The sequence below is a fragment of the Solea solea genome, chromosome 10 (assembly GCF_958295425.1).
Source record: "Solea solea chromosome 10, fSolSol10.1, whole genome shotgun sequence".
NCBI lineage: Eukaryota > Metazoa > Chordata > Actinopteri > Pleuronectiformes > Soleidae > Solea > Solea solea.
This window is the reverse complement of record NC_081143.1, coordinates 18,598,319-18,618,096: the sequence shown is the minus strand read 5'-3', so window position 1 is coordinate 18,618,096 and position 19,778 is coordinate 18,598,319. Positions and strand designations below refer to the sequence as shown.

The 19,778-nt window shown below is 40.4% G+C and overlaps 3 protein-coding genes and 1 non-coding gene across 8 annotated transcripts in view; 2 read left to right on the top strand and 2 right to left on the bottom strand.

Moving 5' to 3' along the window:
* Positions 1 to 1,865: 1,865 nt before the first annotated feature.
* On the bottom strand, positions 1,866 to 7,333 carry LOC131467011 (UPF0450 protein C17orf58 homolog). Of its 2 annotated transcripts, none has more exons than XM_058640675.1 (5): positions 7,240 to 7,333; positions 6,078 to 6,740; positions 3,983 to 4,069; positions 3,573 to 3,764; positions 1,866 to 3,125 (listed from the first exon to the last, which is right to left on the bottom strand). In XM_058640675.1, the coding sequence occupies exons 1-5, from the start codon at positions 7,310 to 7,312 to the stop codon at positions 2,938 to 2,940; spliced, it is 1,203 nt and encodes a 400-aa protein (XP_058496658.1). In that variant the 5' UTR covers positions 7,313 to 7,333; the 3' UTR covers positions 1,866 to 2,937. The 2 variants fall into 2 exon arrangements, with proteins under 2 accessions (XP_058496658.1, XP_058496659.1); XM_058640676.1 differs by having other exon boundaries at positions 6,174 to 6,740.
* Positions 7,334 to 8,384: 1,051 nt separating this feature from the next.
* trnar-ccg (transfer RNA arginine (anticodon CCG)) lies at positions 8,385 to 8,457 on the bottom strand. The gene has a single exon. It is a non-coding gene; the product is annotated as a tRNA-Arg (tRNA).
* Positions 8,458 to 8,692: 235 nt separating this feature from the next.
* LOC131466351 (importin subunit alpha-1-like) lies at positions 8,693 to 15,565 on the top strand. Of its 3 annotated transcripts, none has more exons than XM_058639532.1 (11): positions 8,693 to 8,792; positions 10,329 to 10,426; positions 10,546 to 10,677; positions 10,846 to 10,934; positions 11,496 to 11,764; positions 12,437 to 12,531; positions 12,971 to 13,234; positions 13,495 to 13,728; positions 14,076 to 14,258; positions 14,641 to 14,750; positions 15,350 to 15,565. In XM_058639532.1, the coding sequence occupies exons 2-11, from the start codon at positions 10,361 to 10,363 to the stop codon at positions 15,456 to 15,458; spliced, it is 1,551 nt and encodes a 516-aa protein (XP_058495515.1). In that variant the 5' UTR covers positions 8,693 to 8,792; positions 10,329 to 10,360; the 3' UTR covers positions 15,459 to 15,565. The 3 variants fall into 3 exon arrangements, with proteins under 3 accessions (XP_058495515.1, XP_058495514.1, XP_058495516.1); XM_058639531.1 differs by having other exon boundaries at positions 14,641 to 14,790; XM_058639533.1 differs by lacking the exon at positions 14,076 to 14,258 and having other exon boundaries at positions 14,641 to 14,790.
* Positions 15,566 to 16,784: 1,219 nt separating this feature from the next.
* LOC131466704 (E3 ubiquitin-protein ligase SMURF2-like) overlaps positions 16,785 to 19,778 on the top strand; it is a 51,649-nt gene continuing 48,655 nt past the window's right edge. The window contains exon 1 of one of the 2 annotated variants that reach the window (XM_058640132.1): positions 16,785 to 17,227. In XM_058640132.1, the coding sequence (XP_058496115.1) occupies positions 17,176 to 17,227 (52 nt within the window). In that variant the 5' untranslated portion in view covers positions 16,785 to 17,175. The remainder of the gene's footprint in view (positions 17,228 to 19,778) is intronic. The other variant, XM_058640133.1, reaches the window with a different exon arrangement.

The window sequence follows — 19,778 nt, the reverse complement described above, 5'->3', positions numbered from 1 at the left end:
CACTGCATCTAGGGAAAGATAGACGGGGTCTTGTACCGTGAAATCCTGGGTGACAAACTCCTTCTCTCAGCCAAGAAACTCAAAATGGGTGGTGGATGGGTCTTCCAGCAAAACATACAGCCACGGCATAACGAAAGGGTGGATCCAGATGAAGCACATTAAGGTCATGGAGTGGCCTAGCCAGTATCCGGACCTAAATTCTATAGAAAATCTGTGGAGGGAGCTGAAGCTTCGAGTTGCCAAGCGACAGCCTCAAAACCTGAAGGATTTGGAGAGGATCTGCAAAGAGGAGTGGTCCAAAATTCCTCCTGAGATGTGTGCTAACCTGATGATCAACTACAAGAAATGTCTGACCTCTGTACTTGCCAACAAGGGTTTCTCCACCAAGAACTTAGTAATGTTTTGATAGGGGGTCAAATACTTATTTTCACTCAGTAATTTAAATCTTTTGTTTTATTTTCTGGATTTTCTTTTTGATATTCTGTCTCCCTGTTAAAATAAACCTACAACTAAAAGTATAGAGTGTGAATTTGTTTGTCAGTGGGCGAACTTACAAAATCAGTGAGGGATTAAATACTTATTTCCTCCACTGTATAGTATATATTCATTTTATGGAGTTAAAAATGTGTGTAAATTGAATACAATTCTTACATAACTGAAATGAGTCTGGTCATGTGGGGAAAAAAAATTCAATTATGTGGGAAATTAGCTTAAAATCCCAATATTCCATCACAGTAACAATATTCATTGGGATATTTCACAGAACTCCAAAGTGTTTGTTGTGACATGCATCGCTACACAGTTCACACAAAAATCAAAATCAAATAATAACATGTGCACAACTATAATAAAACCACTAAACAGGCAACATATAGGGTTGCACCTAACGATTATTTTCATAGCTGATTAATCTTTCGATTCTTTTCTGACATGTTTGCTCCGTAAAATTTGCAGGAAATGTTAAAATCAGTGGAAATGATCATGTTCTGGAATGTCTCGTTTTGTCCACAAACCAAAATGATTCCGTTTCAGTGATTTCGTTGTTATATGGAGCAAAGAAACCAGGAAATGTTCACATCTAAGAAGCTGAAAAATCAGAAAGCTTGTTTTAGTTTAGTTGAAAAAAAGAGTTTGAGACCTCTGCTGTAGTGAGTTGATAAAAGCAAGTTCACCCCTCAGATTACCTCTTGTCACCCCCCATTTAAACTCATACAGAATTCCTCTGATCAAATTACCAACATGACTCAAATGTCACCTCTAAGGTTGACCTTCCTCTCTCCTCTCACACCCGTCTCCCCCACCTCCCCACTCCCCACTCAAACCACTAAATGCATCCAGAGGAGCTCATCATCACTGATTTTTTTCCCCTCGCCCTCGTCTTGTGGCTTGAGGGATATCACACAGCAAACAACTTCCTTCACCTCCTCATCTTCCTCCTTTGTCCCCCTCTTTCTTTCTTTCTTTCTTTCTTCCCCTCCCCTCCCCTCCTCCTCCTCCTCCTCCTTCACATCCAAGAGGAGGAATGTCCTCCTGCTGTGATAGTGGAGTGGGCTCCTGTTTCCTGCCCTCTTGCATCTGTTCCCTCCAGCGCTGATCCCAGATAGAGACTTCATCAAGCCTGGGAACTAACCGGCTCCAGCTGACAGAAAGACAGACAGACAGACAAAAAAGTGCCTGCCTCACCCTCGAAGTTCCCAAGTCAGTCTCTCTTCCAGAAGGCCTGACAGAGAACATGTTTTCAGGTTATAATTAAGAGTATCTTACTTCCCCATGCAATCACTGGCAATGATAATAATGAAGAGCATTGTTTCAGTGGGAAGAATGTGTTGCTTTAAAGACAAACATCTCTCCTGAGGGTCGTAGAGTACAAAACAAATGCACATTTTATTGGGTTTTTTTGTATTATAAAGCAATATCAGCATTCAGTGCAAATATTTCTCCTTTCATATGAAGCATGAGCTCAGGGATTTGTGATTAAATAAGACGCCTCTTCTTCAGAAAGACAGACCTGACATCCTCTCTCCTGCCTGAATCCCTCTTCCTGTGCCATTTTACACAACCGTCTTTATTCTTCCTCCATCTCGGGGCCCCTTGCCTCCCTCTTTCTCTCCTTTTTGATTTCTGCCCAAATACTTTAAATACCACATCTGAGCTCTGGCCTTACCCAAAGGAGTGTGTGTTTGTGTGTAAGCAAGAAAACAAGAGCAGTCCCAAAGAGGAGGCACTTTTCTGCATCATCATGTGTCCAGGTGCAGAGAGGATCAGATTCCTGCGATTAGGCTTATGGCTTAGACCCTACAACAATACTCTCCTTCCTCATTCGGAGTGGGCTTGTTTGATGTCGGGCAAACATTTCATCTTGGACACATGATTATAGTTAGAAAAATAAGCTTCTCTCATGACAAGTCGAGGTCCTGTGCTCTCTCCCTTGCTCCCTTTTCCTCCCTCCTCCTCCTGCATGTCAAGGCCCACCATTCCCTCCTTCCCCCGGTCACTGTTACAATAATAGTGCATTTCCTGCCAACCAATAACAACCACATGGACATCATGTACAGGACTGGGTGTTATATAACAATAGTATTCAGTGCAATACAACATTTTGAATTTCGTAAATAAGTAATAAGATAGAGACCAGCGAGATTAAATATTGTACAGTGAAATCAAAGATGATACTGTTTCTTTCTCAGGACAGATCTGCGATTCTTAAACACACATGAATAATTAAAAAAAACAAAATCCCACATGATGAAAAATAATAAAATATATCTCCGTCTTTCAACATATTCTGTTAAAGTATGATGCACTGTAGCAGTCCATATATGAAGGTGAATGTCCCTGTTCGCTGTACAACAACAACAAGGCCCCTGTGTGGATCAGTTCCGGCAAATTGTAGAGTCTCTTCCCCAACAGAGGGGGCGCAATTGTCTGGTGTTTGGTTCACCTACACCTGGAGCGGGTGGCGTCCAGGGCTTTCTGGTGTCTCCGCTTGTTGAACCTCTTCACGTAGCTGTTGCTACGCAGAAGTCCGTCTCCAGGCTTCAGTTTTCCCGCCAGCAGGTTCAGGAGGTCAGTGGGGAGGTGGCGCCTGCGGTGGAAGATCTGCCCCATTATTATGTATCTGGTCCCTGAGGAACAAGCAGAGGACATTTTTAAGTACGAGGGGGGAACAGTGCACAGTCAAGCAATTTGTAATAAAGAAGATAAATAAACTTCTTCAGTAGTTCGCTGTGGGCGACTGGTACTTGCTTGAGTTGAGTTGAATACGTTTCCCCTCTCATCCAAAGAGGTTTCTTCAGTTCTGTCTGACTAGTGGGAAGAACCAGGTATTTAACCTCTAGAGAGTCTTTAAGTTGAACAATGCACATCGTTCACCCCCCCTCCCAGCTTCAGGTTGTTGCGTTCACCCGAGACGAGGTATGAACGGGTCGTCAGTCAGAACTGAAGACCAACTCAACTCAAGCAAGTCCAGTCGCCCACAGCTAACTGCTGAAGAAGATTATGACCTGGATGACTGAGAACCTTCACCGACATGCAACTAAACAAACAGAAGCGTTTTTGGGTGCCACCCTCACCGAGTTTGATATCAGGACAAGGTTTGCTGCACTTGAATGTGTCCAGCACCAGGAGGCGGACTTTGAAGAAGAAACTGTCCGGGGTCACGTAGAGACGGCTCATCTTGTAGAAACCGTCACTGCTCACCATCAGTGTGATGAGCCAAATCCCTTTCCGCAACACATCAATGTCGTGGACTATCCCATTGACAGCTGTTTGGGAGACACGGAAAGCAAATTCTACAAATTTAAACCATCACAATTCTGGGCTTAAGATTACAATGTAGGTTTCTAAAGTAATAATCCAACATTTGCTCAGGGAACATTCTCCTTCTCACTTGGAGAGAAAAGAGAAAACTAATACCAGTTTCATATGTGTGAGGTAAACATGAAGCCAATGTCTATCTTTGTGTCTCTCACTGGATACATACCAAACTCACTGTAACAGTAATGCTCTCTCTCCTCCTTCTCCTTCCTGCACTCGCTCATGCAGAAGGCGTCGTGTGTCAAGTCGGACTCTGCAGAGGGAAAGACAAGCAGAGGGCAGGATGATTGGGACGAAGCCGTGACTCCCATTTTGAGCATCATTAGAAAAGACAAGGTTGTCATTACAAAACCCAGGCGTCACATTCCACAGCAGAGATGTGGAAGAGGTGGGATCCTATCAGTCTCACATTTTCCACCTCAAACACTATATCATCGCGGTCCCTCTTGATTTGCATCAGTATCATTACAGTCTCCTGCTGACGCAAAGCCACACACTGACAGCCAGATTTGAGGGAAGTGGTTGTAATTAGTGGCAAGGGACGGACGGATGAGGAGCAACCATTGCTGTCATTATATAGCTGTTTGACTTAGTACGTAAACTCTATGAACTCTGTACGTTTGCTGATACGTATACGTGATAAACAAAAAAGTAAGGAAGTAAATGTAACTATTCGTCTTGAGTTTACACAAGATTTAGTTGTATTTGTTTAATTGTGTTGAGCTGTTAGCAAGGTTAATTCACACTTTTGCTCTTTAAATGATCTATAAAATGTCAAAATCTGTCCACTCACTCACTCACTACAGCTTTATCCTCCACATGAGGGTCGCGTGGCTGCTGGAGCCAATCCCTAGGTGACATAGGGTGAAAGGCGGGGGGGAGGGGGTCACACCCCGGACAGCTCACCAGTCCATTGCAGGGCCGACACACAAACAACCATTCACTCTCACACTCACACCTAGGGTCTATTCAGAGTGTCCAATTAACCTCTGCATGTTTGTGGACTGTGGGAGGAAACCGGAGAACCCCGGGAGAAAACCCACTTACACACAGGGAGAACAACGTTACCCAGCCGTGTGCCCCCCCAACTTAATTCTAAATATTTGAAATTGAATGACGAAACTTAAATTTAAGGGTCTCTCTATGTGTCAATGCAACACATACGGAACATGTCTTATCTTAAAGCAACTAATTCTGTCTCACACTTTAGAAGATCTGCACTCACTATGTGCAGCACAACAGGAACCTGCTGTGAATCACTATTTGCTGAGCCAGGCCAGTTTAAATCTAACAACTTAATAATACGTTCCTGTATAATAGTGAAATGAAATGAAATAATATTAGAATAATGCTAGGAAATTGAACAAAACACATTTAAAGTTGAAGTGCGGCGTATGAAATTTCCGCCACAAACAAGTGTGTAGTCATGGAAATAAAAAGTCTTGTTATCTCATTTTGATTTCTTAGTGGCAAACGCAAACAATAAAATAAAATGGGAAAAACTAAAGACAACAAAACTAGTAGAGCTGAATATCTAAATGGAGATCTAATATGGAACAGTCTGTTATCTTGATTTTTATGAATTCGAATAGTGTTTGAAATGTTTTGGCTCATGCAAATACATTACTCCACAAAATATATAACATTATACCCTCATTTTTCAGATGATATCTTTAAACCAGAGGCAGCCTTTCCCCTCTCTCTGGTACTAATACAGAAATGTTGTCAACATGAATGTGCAATAGTGAATACCAAAGGAGAACAGAGATTATTATAATGAGTAATAAATATTTTTGGATATTGAGCATCAAAGATTTCCCCAGCTGGCTACATACTTTATAATTTCCCTCAAGTGAAATATGTTGTCATCCCAAAAGGGAGTGTTAAAGATAAAACAGCTAATGCTGAATCTGAGGGCAAGCCAGTGTTAAAGGTCCAGTGTGTGACATTTATTAACGGTAATTAAACTCCCTAGATGTTCTATTGTATAGAAATTATTTTGTTTTTCTAACCTTAGGATAAGCCTTGTATATATACTTTAGGGGAAGGCCTTTGCCGCCATTTTGTGCCATCTGTTTCTACTGCAGCTCAAATGGACAAACAGTGTTTCCAGTATAAAAGTGGAAGCCTGTTTGGCAAAGGACGAAGGATGACATGCTTTCTTGTGTGTGAAGGTCGTCATAGTTTCCTGACGCTTTTGAAATTCTTTCACACTGGACCTTTAATACAGAGGTCAGGAGATACAGCAAATCCTCCTCTACCTCGCCTCATGATGTCGAACTGGTAGATGAGACTGGAGGAGCGTCGGTTGAAGGTGACAGGCGGGCGACTGTTGTTCCGGGCTGCTGCACTGATACCTGACTGGTAGAGACTGGACTTCCCGGGCCGGTTTTCCTCCGGGTCCAGCCGTCGGTTGGGGTGATCTCTCCGTGGAGGGGGAGCAGGTTGGTGCAGCTGGGTCTGAGGCTGTGTGTGGGGGGGGCCTCTGGGTCTGGAGTTGGGGTGTCCTTCTGGTTCACTCTGCTGAGGAGGACTGACGTTAGACTGGGTGTCCTGGTTGCTTCTCTGCATGGTGCGGTTGGAGGCAGCTGCTGTGGATCCCGTCAATGAGGTTTTGGGAAGCAGACCAGTGGCCTCGCCCCTGGTTTTCTCGCTGTTGTGCTCCAGCAGACGGTCACTCTTGGGGCCTTTCTTGCTCTTGTTGTGGGGAGTGTGGTGGCGAGGGACAGGGGCCAGGTCCCTGTGCTTGGGCCACACGGCTGGAGGATGAGGATGCAGGGCAAATTTGGACTCGCTGGCCTTGCTGCTTTTCTCCAGAGGTTCATTGATGGGCAGGGAAGGCTCTTTCACCACCAGCCTGGTCTGGTTGCTCAGAGCCGGATCCACAAAGCTGCTCTGGCCCTTCTCTATCAGGGTGTACAGCTCTGGGTTTAAACAGAGAAAGAAGTGCACTCAGCTAATAAAGTATGATGAAGGACATCAATACCATAAGTAGACTACAAAAAAGGGTTCATTTAATTTACATAATAGCTGTCGACCTTTATGACAAACCCTCTTTAGTTTACTTTTCTTTTGTTTAAGTCATGATGAATGTTTTGATGAATAATGTGATTTTAATACTGACACATTATGACAATCATTGACCGTTTGAAATAATCAAATTATTTTCAGATTTAATCCTTTGTAAGGATTTTTATTGATATTGAAATAACAGTGCTATCATTTGTATTCACAAAGTAAATCCATAGCCAAATATCCTGTGTTTAAAAGCAAACAATAAATTACAACAGAAGAGAATTCTATAACTTATTGTTATTTGTTCTCATTATTAAAAAAGCGTGTTAAGAGGTGTAAAGCACCATGTGAAGACAATCTAAAACGGCCAAAGCTCTTCTATGTGAATTCATCTGAGTTTACACTCACCGTTAACAAAGTGCTCTTCGGCGTGGTAAAGCGGAAACCCCAGAAACAAGAGAGTCAAAATAATCTCTGCCATCCTGGATGTTCACTGTGGACACACTTGAAGTTCTGCTCCAGAACTGGGATTCCTGGGACTTTTATATGGCCCACGTCTGCCGTGAGGTAGGAGAGGGGGGTGGTGGGACGTCCCACACACGGTGCGACACTCATTTCATTCATAAATGGTTGTTGCCAGGCGAAACATGGTCCTGCTTCTTCTAAGGGACATTTTCTGAATTGGATTTTTGTTTAAAAAAAGGTTTAGCTTCACATGTGTAGTCCAAAATAATGTTCATAATCTTCAGAATGTATGGTTTATAGGCCTGACCCTATTTTTCTTAATTTTGACATTTTAGGAGACAATATAAACACAATTTCAGGGTATGTTTAAACTTATACTGCTTTGATGGCGTAGGTAGGTACTGTACATGCATGGGTTTTCACTGCCCTCTGCTGGGCCAAGATTTGAGAATTTCCAGTGAATACTCTCAAACTAAAGTTACCAAAATGAAAAAGAAACCCACTAAACTTGACATTAACCTAACGTGAATAGAGTCAGTTGTTTTCTAGTTGTCACAGTTACAGAAGAACAATCAGTAAACATGTAAACATGAGGAGAAATTTAACATTGGAATAATGAGAAGGTAATGTGAGATGTGATTTATTCATTTATCTATATTTATTTTCAGAACTGGATTCTGTTTTATTTCTTTTTTAAAACAACGTATAAGGTAAGTCTCAGGATATTTAAATTAAAGGTACATCATTTCTCATTTTATCTTCATGATTTCGATAACCACATAATGTAATTTCATCCAGCGTACCTGGGATATTGGTTATCAAATGTGATAGCACATGGACCTTTTTTAGATGGAAAGGATAAAACGTAAGATCTAGCTAGGCAGTACTGGATGCTTGGATGGATGTTTATGTATTAAACTTTTCATTTCAGGTCCGTCTCCTTTTGTTATGGCAAAATTGACAATAAAATTATCAATCACAAAAGCACAACTTGAGTTAAGTTATGGAAATGACGCTCTATATAGCATGAGGGAAATGAAGAGAAATGTTCACCTTCTCTACATTCTACTTAAAAATTTAACTAAAGTCGACCCAGATGGGACTCGAACCCACAATCCCCAGCTCCGGAGGCTGATGCCTTATCCATTAGGCCACTGGGTCATCGCGCCACGTAGTATGCATAAAGCGCTTTTTAACAAATCACATAGCTCGAGAGACAATTCTGTTGGCTGATTAATAAATGCATTTAATCCATTCCAGCAACACACAGGAGTCCATTATCACACACTGTGACCGTGTAACTCGCGATACTGACTGAGGTCGCCTTGACTGCGGTTCTGTTGTTTGATGTGTTTTTTTTCCCCTCTTCTTACCACGAATGATGGGGAGGAGCTTTTAGCAAACTGACCAATTAGACGACAGAAAGAAATAGGCGGCATATATCTGACGTCATGCATATTGATGATGGAAAAAAAAACCTAGAGAATATCTGTCAGGTAAGCACAATTCGTACTTTCTCTTTGTCGGAGTTAACGTCTATAAACCAAATGTATTACTCATTGAGTCGTTGACATTATTGTCGTTGCCTGTGACACGAATGTGTCATGCTTTCTCGTATGAGTTTTTGGGCGTTGGTGTACCTGACAGGCAGACTGTGCGCGCGAGGAGCTACATGATGTACTAGACAGCCGGTTCTTCTCTAACTAGTTACCTGGCGCACAAGCAGCGGTGTGTCCTGTCCTGACTCCTGCCTTCACACCCGTAACTGACGATTTTCAAACCCCATCTCAACCGCTGCGTCGAATATGAGTGTGAACATTACTTCACATCCCAGTCTCTTACGGGAAAAATAAATAAATAATCCATGTCGGAAGTTCGGAGGTCCCTTCTCGCTTCTTTTCTTTACTTTCAATTCGTTTGGGTTGACTAAAACAACTGTCCAGCTAGCTAGTTGCCTAGTTAGTTCCTTTCCTATATTGGTTGATATATTAACTAGTTGCATCGGCTTATCTGAAATAGCTAGTCAGGCAGTTAGTTAGTGTGTATGGCATATGGCATCTCTAATGTATCATTAGTCTTTTCTTCAATTTTTGCCTCTTCTCCTTCATTGTCAATCAGTTTGGGTTTACTAAAACAATTGGTCAGATTTGTAGTTTTTGATAGTTGTTCACAATAGGTGTGGCATTACTACTTTCCTCACTTTCCTTTACAATGTTTGATTCACTAAAACAACTAGTTACCTTGGCTTTTATCTGGAACAACCGGTTCGTTAGTTGTTTAGTGGTGTTTAATAGGGTTGGGTCAAAATATTGATTTGGTGATTATATAGTCATCCTTCTTTGTGCAATACGATAATCGATACACTGGGGCGAATATTGATATTGTCTTGATGTCTCCTCGCGGTGGCGTTGCTCAAATGACTTGGGCAAAAGTTACCTGGCCGAAGAAGAGGGAGTTTATAGTGGGATAATGGCAGAGAAAGCTACGTTAAGAGATGCCTCATCCATGTTCGATACATAGACTTTATGCACTTTGTTCTCTATGTTGTGAATAAACTGATAAATCCTAAACTTTTAACTTTTCACAGACGTTTAGTTTTCTTCAGTTGGACAGATATCGTGATGTATCGCTGTATGATTGTCTCGATTTTCACAGAATCGTTGTATCGTGATATTATTGGTATCATGAACCAGGTACCCTGTGATTCCCAGCTCTATATTGGCATCTGTAGTGTTGCATTACTGGCTTCTTTTTTCCATTACCTCTTCTTCTGAATCTCTCAACCTGTTCTGGGTTGACTGAAACAACTGTTCTTCTTCCTCTATGGAGTGTAATGGCATCTTGTATCCTTAATGCTGCAACACTGCCATCTTCTGGAGTTAGAAAACTCCTACACTACCCCGTCCATGATATTTTTGCCTCGTCTCTTCAGTCTCATCCTTTTCTCTCCTCAGTCTCAACCTTGTGTAGTCCTGTCCTTTCTTTTCTTTTTTGCCTTGACAACTTATTGATAAATTACTGTCTTTCCACAGGGATTTCATGTTTGTCTTGGTCAGTGGTCAGAATGTCATATGACAGCGACGATGGATCTCGAATCAACCAGTTCAAAAACAAAGGGAAGGATGCGAATGTAAGCACTGCCAGTTACTGTTAGCACCCATTACTACAAAGACTATCCTGATAACCATCCACTGTTCCGGTATTAAGTATAAACTTTTTCTTTCTAATAATGGTTGTCAACATTTTCAGGAGCTCAGACGCAGGAGAGCGGAAGTCAAGGTGGAGCTCCGAAAAGCAAAGAAAGATGAGCAGATCCTGAAGAAAAGGAATGTTGACAGTCTCTTGGATGAGCCGTCTGCACCTGAAGATTCAAATACACAGGTTGTTAGCAACTACTAACACTTTTCAGTCTGCTCTGCTTCTCCACTGGCTTATGACGGGCACAATGGACAAGGCATAATATATGAAATAATCTCATTTTTATTTAATGTATTAAATATTTGATTATCTGTTATTAAGGAGGTACAACACTGCTTTCTGTTTCTGCAGCCACCTCAGAGCTGGTCTGTGGAGCAGATCGTAGAATGTATAAACAACCAGAACCCACATCTCCAGCTGCAGGCCACACAGGCAGCCAGGTACAATTATTTTGCACTCCTTTAAAGAAGTAAACTGTTGACCGTAAGCCTCTGATTAAATTTTGCTTTGTGGAACTTTGATTTCATTAGATAAATGGTACCATGGACACTTTGACATCTTTGACGGCTGTGATATAGAGTGAGAGATATGTACTCGGAAATATCTAGTAGTGTTTGGTGTAAAAAGTTTTTTTTGACCGTTAGGTCACACTATATTGCTGTTATAGATTGTCATTCATGACCTGGAGCATCAAGGCAATATTTATGTGTTGTTGATCCAAAAGAAGCTTGGACATATGCGGATGGAAATGTAACTTGGATGTACGGCAGGTGGAAATAAATGTGCAGACCCTTCACATGACACACCTTGGTGATTGAGGAATTGAAACGGTACCTACAACTTTCGGTGGCCTTAGAATTAAGAGCACGTTTGCCACTAAAGGCTCTGTTACCTGTTTCTTAAATAACCTATAACATGCTATAACTCTGTTTCCTTGAAACTACCTTCCCTTGATTAAAATCTCAGTTGTCTTTTTTTTTCTTCTCCTTGCTGACATTCAGAAAACTTCTCTCCAGAGAAAAACACCCCCCTGTGAGAAAAATGATTGATGCTGGCATCATCACAAGGTTTGTTGACTTCCTGGCATGGTCGGAATGTCCTCCCATCCAGTTTGAGGCAGCTTGGGCCCTGACCAACATTGCCTCGGGTACCTCGTACGAGACCACCGTTGTAGTGGAAGCAGGAGCCATCCCAGCCTTCATCAATCTGATGTCTTCGCCCAACCTGCACATAAGTGAACAGGCCATTTGTGCCCTGGGTAACATTGCAGGCATGTAGGCACTCTTTGTGTTTCATTTTCATGTTTCCTGGCATTTGTTATATGTTAGGATCTTTAGTGTTTGCAGGTGTTGTTGGTTTCCAGAGGGATTTTTCAGTTGAATCAAAGTATGTTAATGATTGTCAGTGAGTGTGTTGTTGAGCTCAATCCAAAGGTAATTCATGCGAGATAACAAGGTGACCATGGAACCAATGCAGTCTTTTTCGCTCACAAATCCATTACTTTCAATGTAGTAGGTCATGCTGGTCTTTGTCCACTCTCAAGTAAGCTCGGAACCTCCATCATTAAGACTAAGCTGCCAAATCAATTAGTGAAGGATAGGATTAACCCAGACACTGCAAGGTTTTTTCTTTTTTTTTTAGCTAACATGTATCAAAAACACAAAGGTTGGGTTGATAGATACATTACAACTAGTAATGTATCCATCCAGCTTTATTTTGAGCTTAGTTTAAAGCTTTAATTCATTCAGTGAAGCTGCAGCAGCAATGTCAATCATCTCAGCAGCTCCGAGGTTTTGGCTGCTTACAGAAGCACAGCTTTTGATATGTGTCACTAAATTATGTTGAAGTAAATCTAAGCAATTTCACAATGTCAGTTTTCTTTGTTCTGTGCTGTGATTGCTCTGGTGACGAGAGATGACTGAATGTGTTCTCCTAAACTCAGGTGATGGATCCAACTTCAGAGACCTTGTGATTAAACATGGTGGACTCCGCAGGATCCTGGCCATTCTGGCAACCCCTGACCTGTCTCTGTTTCCTGTATGTTTTTCATTTTATTAACATGACTGCTCAGTTTAAGATGCACTTCTACTCTTTGTGGAGATTCTCATGAACTCAGGCGATAGTTACAGTGAGATGCACTATTGTACATGACACTGTAGCCCTTTGAAGACCTTGTATATTCGAACCAGATACATTCGAAGCCTGTTGTAATTACGAGCATTAAAATGTGCCTATATTACTTTTGTGTCTCCTTTGAAAAATATTTGCTTTGGGAAGATAAGGAATTACATCCAACAGCTGCACCTGTATTTAGATTAAAAATGTATGATATGAATCTTAATTTAGCATTGATGCATTAATGCTAAATTAATGTATCATTCATTACATGATGCTTGATAAGCATTGTTGTATAAGCATCATGTAATGACGCTTTGAGGTTCCAAAATAACATTTGACTCTTAACCCATCACACCAGCTTAACTTCCTGCGTAGTATTACCTGGATGCTGTCCAACCTATGTCGGAACAAGGAATCAGCCCCTCCTTTGACAGCAGTGCAACAGGTGCTCCCCGCCCTGCTACGTCTCCTGCACCATGACGACAGTGGGATCCTGGCAGACACCTGTTTGGCTTTGTCCTACCTGACTGATGGCTCCAATGAAAGAATAGAGGTGGTGTTGCAGGCTGGCCTGGTGCCTCGCCTCATACAGCTTCTTGCCTGTGATGAGCTATCTATTTTGGTATGTTAAGTTGGTTTAATGTCATTGTGGCTATACTTTCTGTTGTTTAGTACATTTAGTTTACAGTTTGTGTTCAAATCAAAAATATTGTCAGGTATTACCGGACAAGATGAGTCTAGTTGTACTTTAGGATTTGATGAACAAAGAGTAATTCAATATTAAATTGCACTGTAATCTTGAACATCACCAACAGCTGTACAATATATAATTCCTTAATAGTGAGGACTAAAATGATGTGACTCTGTCCTTTTACTTCCCAGACTCCAGCCCTGAAGGCAGCTGGCAACATTGTGACTGGGACCGATGAGCACACACAGCATGTTCTGAATGCAGGTGCCCTAATGATATTCCCTGACCTGCTGCGTCACCGCATGACCAACATCCAGAAAGAAGCAGCCTGGACAGTGTCCAACATCACAGCTTGCAAGAGCTCCCAGATCCAGGAGGTTATTAATGCAGGACTGATTCCCATTCTGGTGGAGATCCTCAACAAGGTGAGAAAGCAAAGCAAGTAACTCATATGTTGTGCTTATTAGTTTAGGTATGGTTGTCTTCTGCTTTTATTTACCCTCCTTAAAAGCGTCTTGGCTTCAACTCTCTCTTTCCTTGAAATCTTGGTTGAGCATAATAGCATGTGTATGCATGTTGTCTATTGTGTGTGTATTTACATGCATATTGGTTGTTTTAAATGGCTGTGCAGTTGATCCTAACCTGTTCTAGTCAAAAAAGATCAATCATACATTCATGGATTTGTGTATGTACAAAGGCTCATTTAGTATTTCCTTAGTGTCTTTAGTATTTCTATACTTACTGAAACATCAGAGACCTCTTTTCTGTTTAGGGGGACTTCAGGACTCAGAGGGAGGCAGCATGGGCTGTTGCCAATTATGTCAGTGGTGGAACAGTTGAGCAAGTGGCCTACCTCATCAGCTGCAGTGTGCTGGGGCCTCTGCTCAACCTACTGAATGCCAAAGACAGCAAGATTGTCTTGGTCATCCTGGACACAATCCACAATATATTACAAGTAAACAAACTCTTATTTTAGATAGAATGAATCATACCTTTTTAGATGAAATCTGTGCTGCCTAACATGGACTGTATAATGCCTTTTAAATAGACTAGACGTGAAGGAAGATGCAGGGGAAAAAAAGGTTCTGATGTTTGATCAACAAAACAGCAAGGAAGGAAAAAGATTTAAGAGATACTAACCTTAAAATGTTTTCTTACTCCTTACTTCTCCTTTTAGTAGGTATCCATGAATCTAAGATTAAAGGCAGGTCTCAATTTGATCTTGTATTAGAGATTAAATAATGGAAATTGTTTGTTGACAGTCATGGATTTAAATGTGCCGTCACAGGTTAATCTATTGTGTGGGGAGCTAACTCTTTTTTTCCCTTTCCACACAGGTGGCACAAGAAGATGGTGAGGCTGAGAGACTGTGCCTTATAATTGAAGAGTTGGGTGGTTTGGAAAAGATCGAATCACTGCAGTCCCATGAGAACGAAGCTGTCTACAGGTCCTCTTTCAACACTATCCACAGATTTTTCTCTGAAGAGGTGTGTGTTGTTGATAACAGGTGCTCCTATAGGTCAGGCACACAGAAATGATAACTACATTTTGATAAATCTGAACCTGAAAATGATTGAGAAGAGGACAACAAAGATCAGCGCCAGTGTCGATTACAGTGATCTATTGATCCACAGAGATTACATTACAAATGCAGCTTAAATATTAACTTCCCTATAAGCACTGCTTTCACTTCGTTATTCACAGAGCTACCAGAATGTATTTTCCACAGAAAACCGATGACCCAGTTTATTCTGTATCCAAATAGTGTTCACCTGATGTTTTTTCATGCATGGGTGCTTATTATGACATAACACCTGCTCTGAGGAAAAGTACCAGTGTACTTACCAGTGTCATAATACTGCTGTGTCTTTATGACCGTGAACCATTTACTGCCTGCGAGGGAACTGAAAGTTGTCTGTTACCAGTTTGCAACATACCCTTTTCTTGCTAATATCAATTCTTAATCAGTCAGTATATCTTAATCCATGTCCATGAAACCACCCATAAAACAAGACTTTATAATCCTCTATTGCTCCTGTCTTTCAGAAAGAAAATGTGTCTCCTAAGGCTACAGAAGAGTGCTATTCCTTCCCGATCCCCGATGAACAAATCTCTTTCAAGTTTTAATATGCCTAGTTTGCTGTTTGTAACATAATTTATATATATTTTTTGTTTACTTTGTTTTTATATTTGCTTTTGTAGATATTTGTCTTTGTATCTAACAGACAAAGCTGGATACAAATATTTGTTATAATAAATATCCAAAAATACATTTGATATGTTTTCATGTTTTCTTGATGTGTCTGATTTAGTTGGTCAAAAATGACAAAAAGTTTGGGGAAAAAAACAGTTCTTTGTGGGATTGGGATGTGAGTCTGACACCACTAGGTGACACTGTGCTTATTCTTATTCTCTTCAACTTCAAGGAGTGTGTTGTTTTTTTGAGCAATAACGTTGTTTAATGCTTCCATTAAATATCACAGCAGAGGGCTAAGGAAAGAGGACCCAGACACTTAAAAGTCTCTTTGTTAAGACTAGTGTCTCATTCATTAAACGTTTTGAGGTTCATATGTTGAATGAGCAGCCAGAAAGGCCCCATCATAGTTTTTATGTTTATGGCATTATCCCTTTTATGCAGGTCTGTGATTGGAAGTAAAGGAATCTATGGCTGACTTCTAAAATAATGTCTCTAAAAAGTAGTTTTTTTTAAGTGGCTAAATGAGCTCAAAATTTACATTTCCCCCTGTACAACCATGCTGTTAACTCACCAATTTCTCACCAATCTGTATGAAACATGTCTTAAGATGTAAGTCAAAAAATGTGAACCAACCATTGTCAACAATTTACAAAACATTGTTTGGGCTGGTTGCTTACAAAAAGCTCTTCACATTTGGCCTGGAAATAAAGTACTGTATTTTCAAAATAAAAAGTATAACATGATGCAAATTGTAAATATTTAAAAATGAAACCACAGTACATCATACCTTCTAAAATCAATATAAAAATAAATGACAAAAATGATAATTGACTGGTATTAAATAGGCAGCATATACAGTACATGGAAAGAACTAGTTGGACAGAGGATGAGATTTAGAGCTCAAGGAAAACTTGAGATTTTCACACACAGTTTAATTTTGCTCAGTAGTATTTTCGTCTGATAGTATTTCCCACTGTATGCATCTACAGAGGCAGCATTAGTAGATGAGATACATGTGACTAGGAGTGACCTGTTGTACTGAAATGGAGAAGACAAACAGCTGTTTAATGTAACATTCATTTATATGTAGCATCTGATGTTATTTTGCCTAAAGCTCTTTTATATTTTAGATATAAAATGTTTCCATCCTGGCACCATGAGTGCGCCATTCACAGTATACTTTTGGCTGCGTGGTTCAGTTGTGCTTTTATTTTGACAGTTGTGAGCGGATATGCTTTTGTTCCTCACCTCCTCGAGCTTGTCGGGTCTGTCTGTGGGAGCAATCTTCACCACCACCACCATCATCATCAGCACTAACTTCAGCCTGAGCTGCTTGGGCAGAGCAGACGTCTGTCCGTATGGAGGATAAACCGCTCACCTGATTTGTCTTCGCCCGTGGTTTGCGGCATGAGCTACACCTGGAAACGTAGACATTTGTATTTTTCTTTTTTTTACATGCAACTGGCTCAAGATGTTGTTCCATCGATATGACAATGATACCATTTCGTCGTTGCACCAGTCAGCGTGATTTGCTATGGTGATACTACAAGCTAACCCCAAGCTAGCAGAGGGATTGTTTTGGGAGATACCTTTTTTTAAATACTCTCACGCTGACACATGAATAAGTGACTTTTGTGGATTTTTTTTTTTAAATCAAGCTGGAACACAAAAGGGAATGTCTAACCAAGGAGTTAGGAGAAATGGCCCAGTAAAGCTGCGGTTAACAGGTAAGCGCATTTAAACCTCCTCCTGCGCCGCTCGATAGCCTGTTAGCTTGTTAGCCTGTTAGCCAGCCAGCCAGGTTTACGAACATCTGCTGGTGGTGGCAAAGTAGGTACTTCTGAGAGTAATTATTAACCTTTGAATCCACGTAGTACCTCACCTTTTTCTTTTATACCATACAATATTTTTCACATATGAACTGAATTCAGCTCGCACGAGTCCCCTATGCAGCTGTGTAAAGCAATAAATGAGCATTGCTAGTTAGCATACATTGGTATTATACTGTGTTGTATGTGAGTAACTTAGCTGGCTAACGTTGCTTCATTTTTCGTTGCAATGGAGGTTTCTCGAAAGCTCGCTTACATTTGAATACTAAAGCTTGATAATGGTTGTATGTGATAATGTGATTTTGTTCTTAAAGCATCTCAGCCTTTATGTGATTGTCTTTCAGAAGTGTCTACCCATGTCGTCATTTAAAACACACATAAATCAGACTTATAATAGACTTATATCTGATCACACATCATTAGCACATCTGTACAGGGGTCTTTATACTTGAGCTATAGGGGTGCAACTATTAATATTAATTGTCAACTATTTTGATAATTGGTTTGAGTGTTTTTTTAAATAAATATAACAAGCTATCTATTTTTTCAGCTTGTTAATGTAATTGTTTCTTTGCCATAGAACAAAGAAATTATTAAAATAAACATAGCAAGACATTTGAGAACATTGTTACTTCCAGGTTTGGGAAACACCAAACATTTTCTGAAATTTTATGGTCCAAACAAGTACTCAATTTATCAATAAAATAAACAACAGATTAATCGATTATGAAAATAATCGTTAGTTTCAGCCTTCGAAATCATGCATATAGCACTTGCACTTATTCCTGTCATTGTGTTATGGAGAGAGGAACTGTGGAAAAGCACAGACAACTATCACAACTACATTATTTGGCTCGATATAATTTTCATTAAGCTGCGGTCTTGTTAAAGGGATAGTTCAGATTTTTTTGTAGTGTGGTCATATGAGGTATTGACTAATTACAATCACCCAGTATGTTTACACAGTGTTATATAAATTTACGGTATGTCCCTGTGATGGACTGGTGATCTGTCTATGGTGTACCCCGCCTTTTGCCCTATTTCAGCTGGGATTGGCACAGCGCCCCCTGCGACCCTCATGTGGAGGATAAAGTGGTAGAAGATGGGTGGAGGGTATACATGCTAATTTGACTAAACTGCACTCAATTGAATTTCTCATAGTATGATCAACACACAGACGAACCAGAGTTGTACTCTGGTTGGGGCACACTGCACATGCACCACACTTTCCACCCCCTGCTAATATCCATAAATAATAGAAGAACCCAGTGCACAAAAGAATATAAAAAAAATGGCAAAATTCAGGCTGGTACTTTAATTTGGACTAATGTGGAGACTGAGCTTAAAGAATTGCTTGTAGTGGTTGTTGGCATTCCCTAATACCCACAAGCTGAAAGAGGGTGTGTTGCTGGGGGTATCACCGCTGATTTCTTGAATTGATTCCATTCCGATTCACAAGGTTCCAATTCGATTAATTTGGATATTGATTAATTCAGACATATTTTAGTTTCCATGCCAATTTTGTTTCATTATGGAAGAGTTTTTTTTACATAACTAATGCTAGAAACTATATGACATTTGTTAAAAATACTGTTTACATAAAAAATTGACCAAAAGTAGTAAATAAATAAATGCAATTTTTTTCTTTAACATAACCACACAGGGTAACCCTGTAGTGCTGTTATAGGTGACAATTCAATCTTAAACATTAAAAATGTGTTCAGGTTCAAAATATCCAGCCTAGAAATGCTTCAGACATATTAAAGTAATTAAGTTGTCCAGCAGAGGGTGCTGTGAGGAAGCCTGGCCTGCCTCCATGCCTGCTTTGGTCAGAAGAAGTCCATAGAGAAAAAGAGTGTTTTTAGCTGTGGAGTAACAACTCCTGTGTTCATTGATGTACAGTTACTGATTTTCATCATTGTTCATTGTACATCACATGTTGGTGCAAAATTAGGAGAAGTCAAAGAACAGGAAAGGATTATACCTGTTTATTTTGCGGATATTAAACAGCACACTACCAGGTTGAGTTAACTTTATGGGAAGAGGTTAGAGGAACAGAAGTATTCAATGAACCCCACCTAATTACTTCTGCAAACACATTTACTCTATCAACCAAAAGCCTGCACATAAGCTGACAAATACTTCTCCTGCCACCTTGTTGTAATGGATGCTGTAGTGATTATGCAGTCATCAGTTAATGGGAAAGTAGAGGAATGCATTTCATTTTTGCTGCTCTAATATCATGTTTGAAAATTCCCCATAATCATGTAAATGATGTGATCTTTCAGACCATGTGCTGCAGGTGAATAACAGGCTCATTTACCTACATGGGTGAATTAGTACTTTAAATACTAAAGAAAGCTCAAAGGCATACCCAGCCATCCTCCCTGCTCACCCGCCCTGGGTTTCTTTTTTTTACCTTTCCATATGGAGAATGGTTTTTCATGGG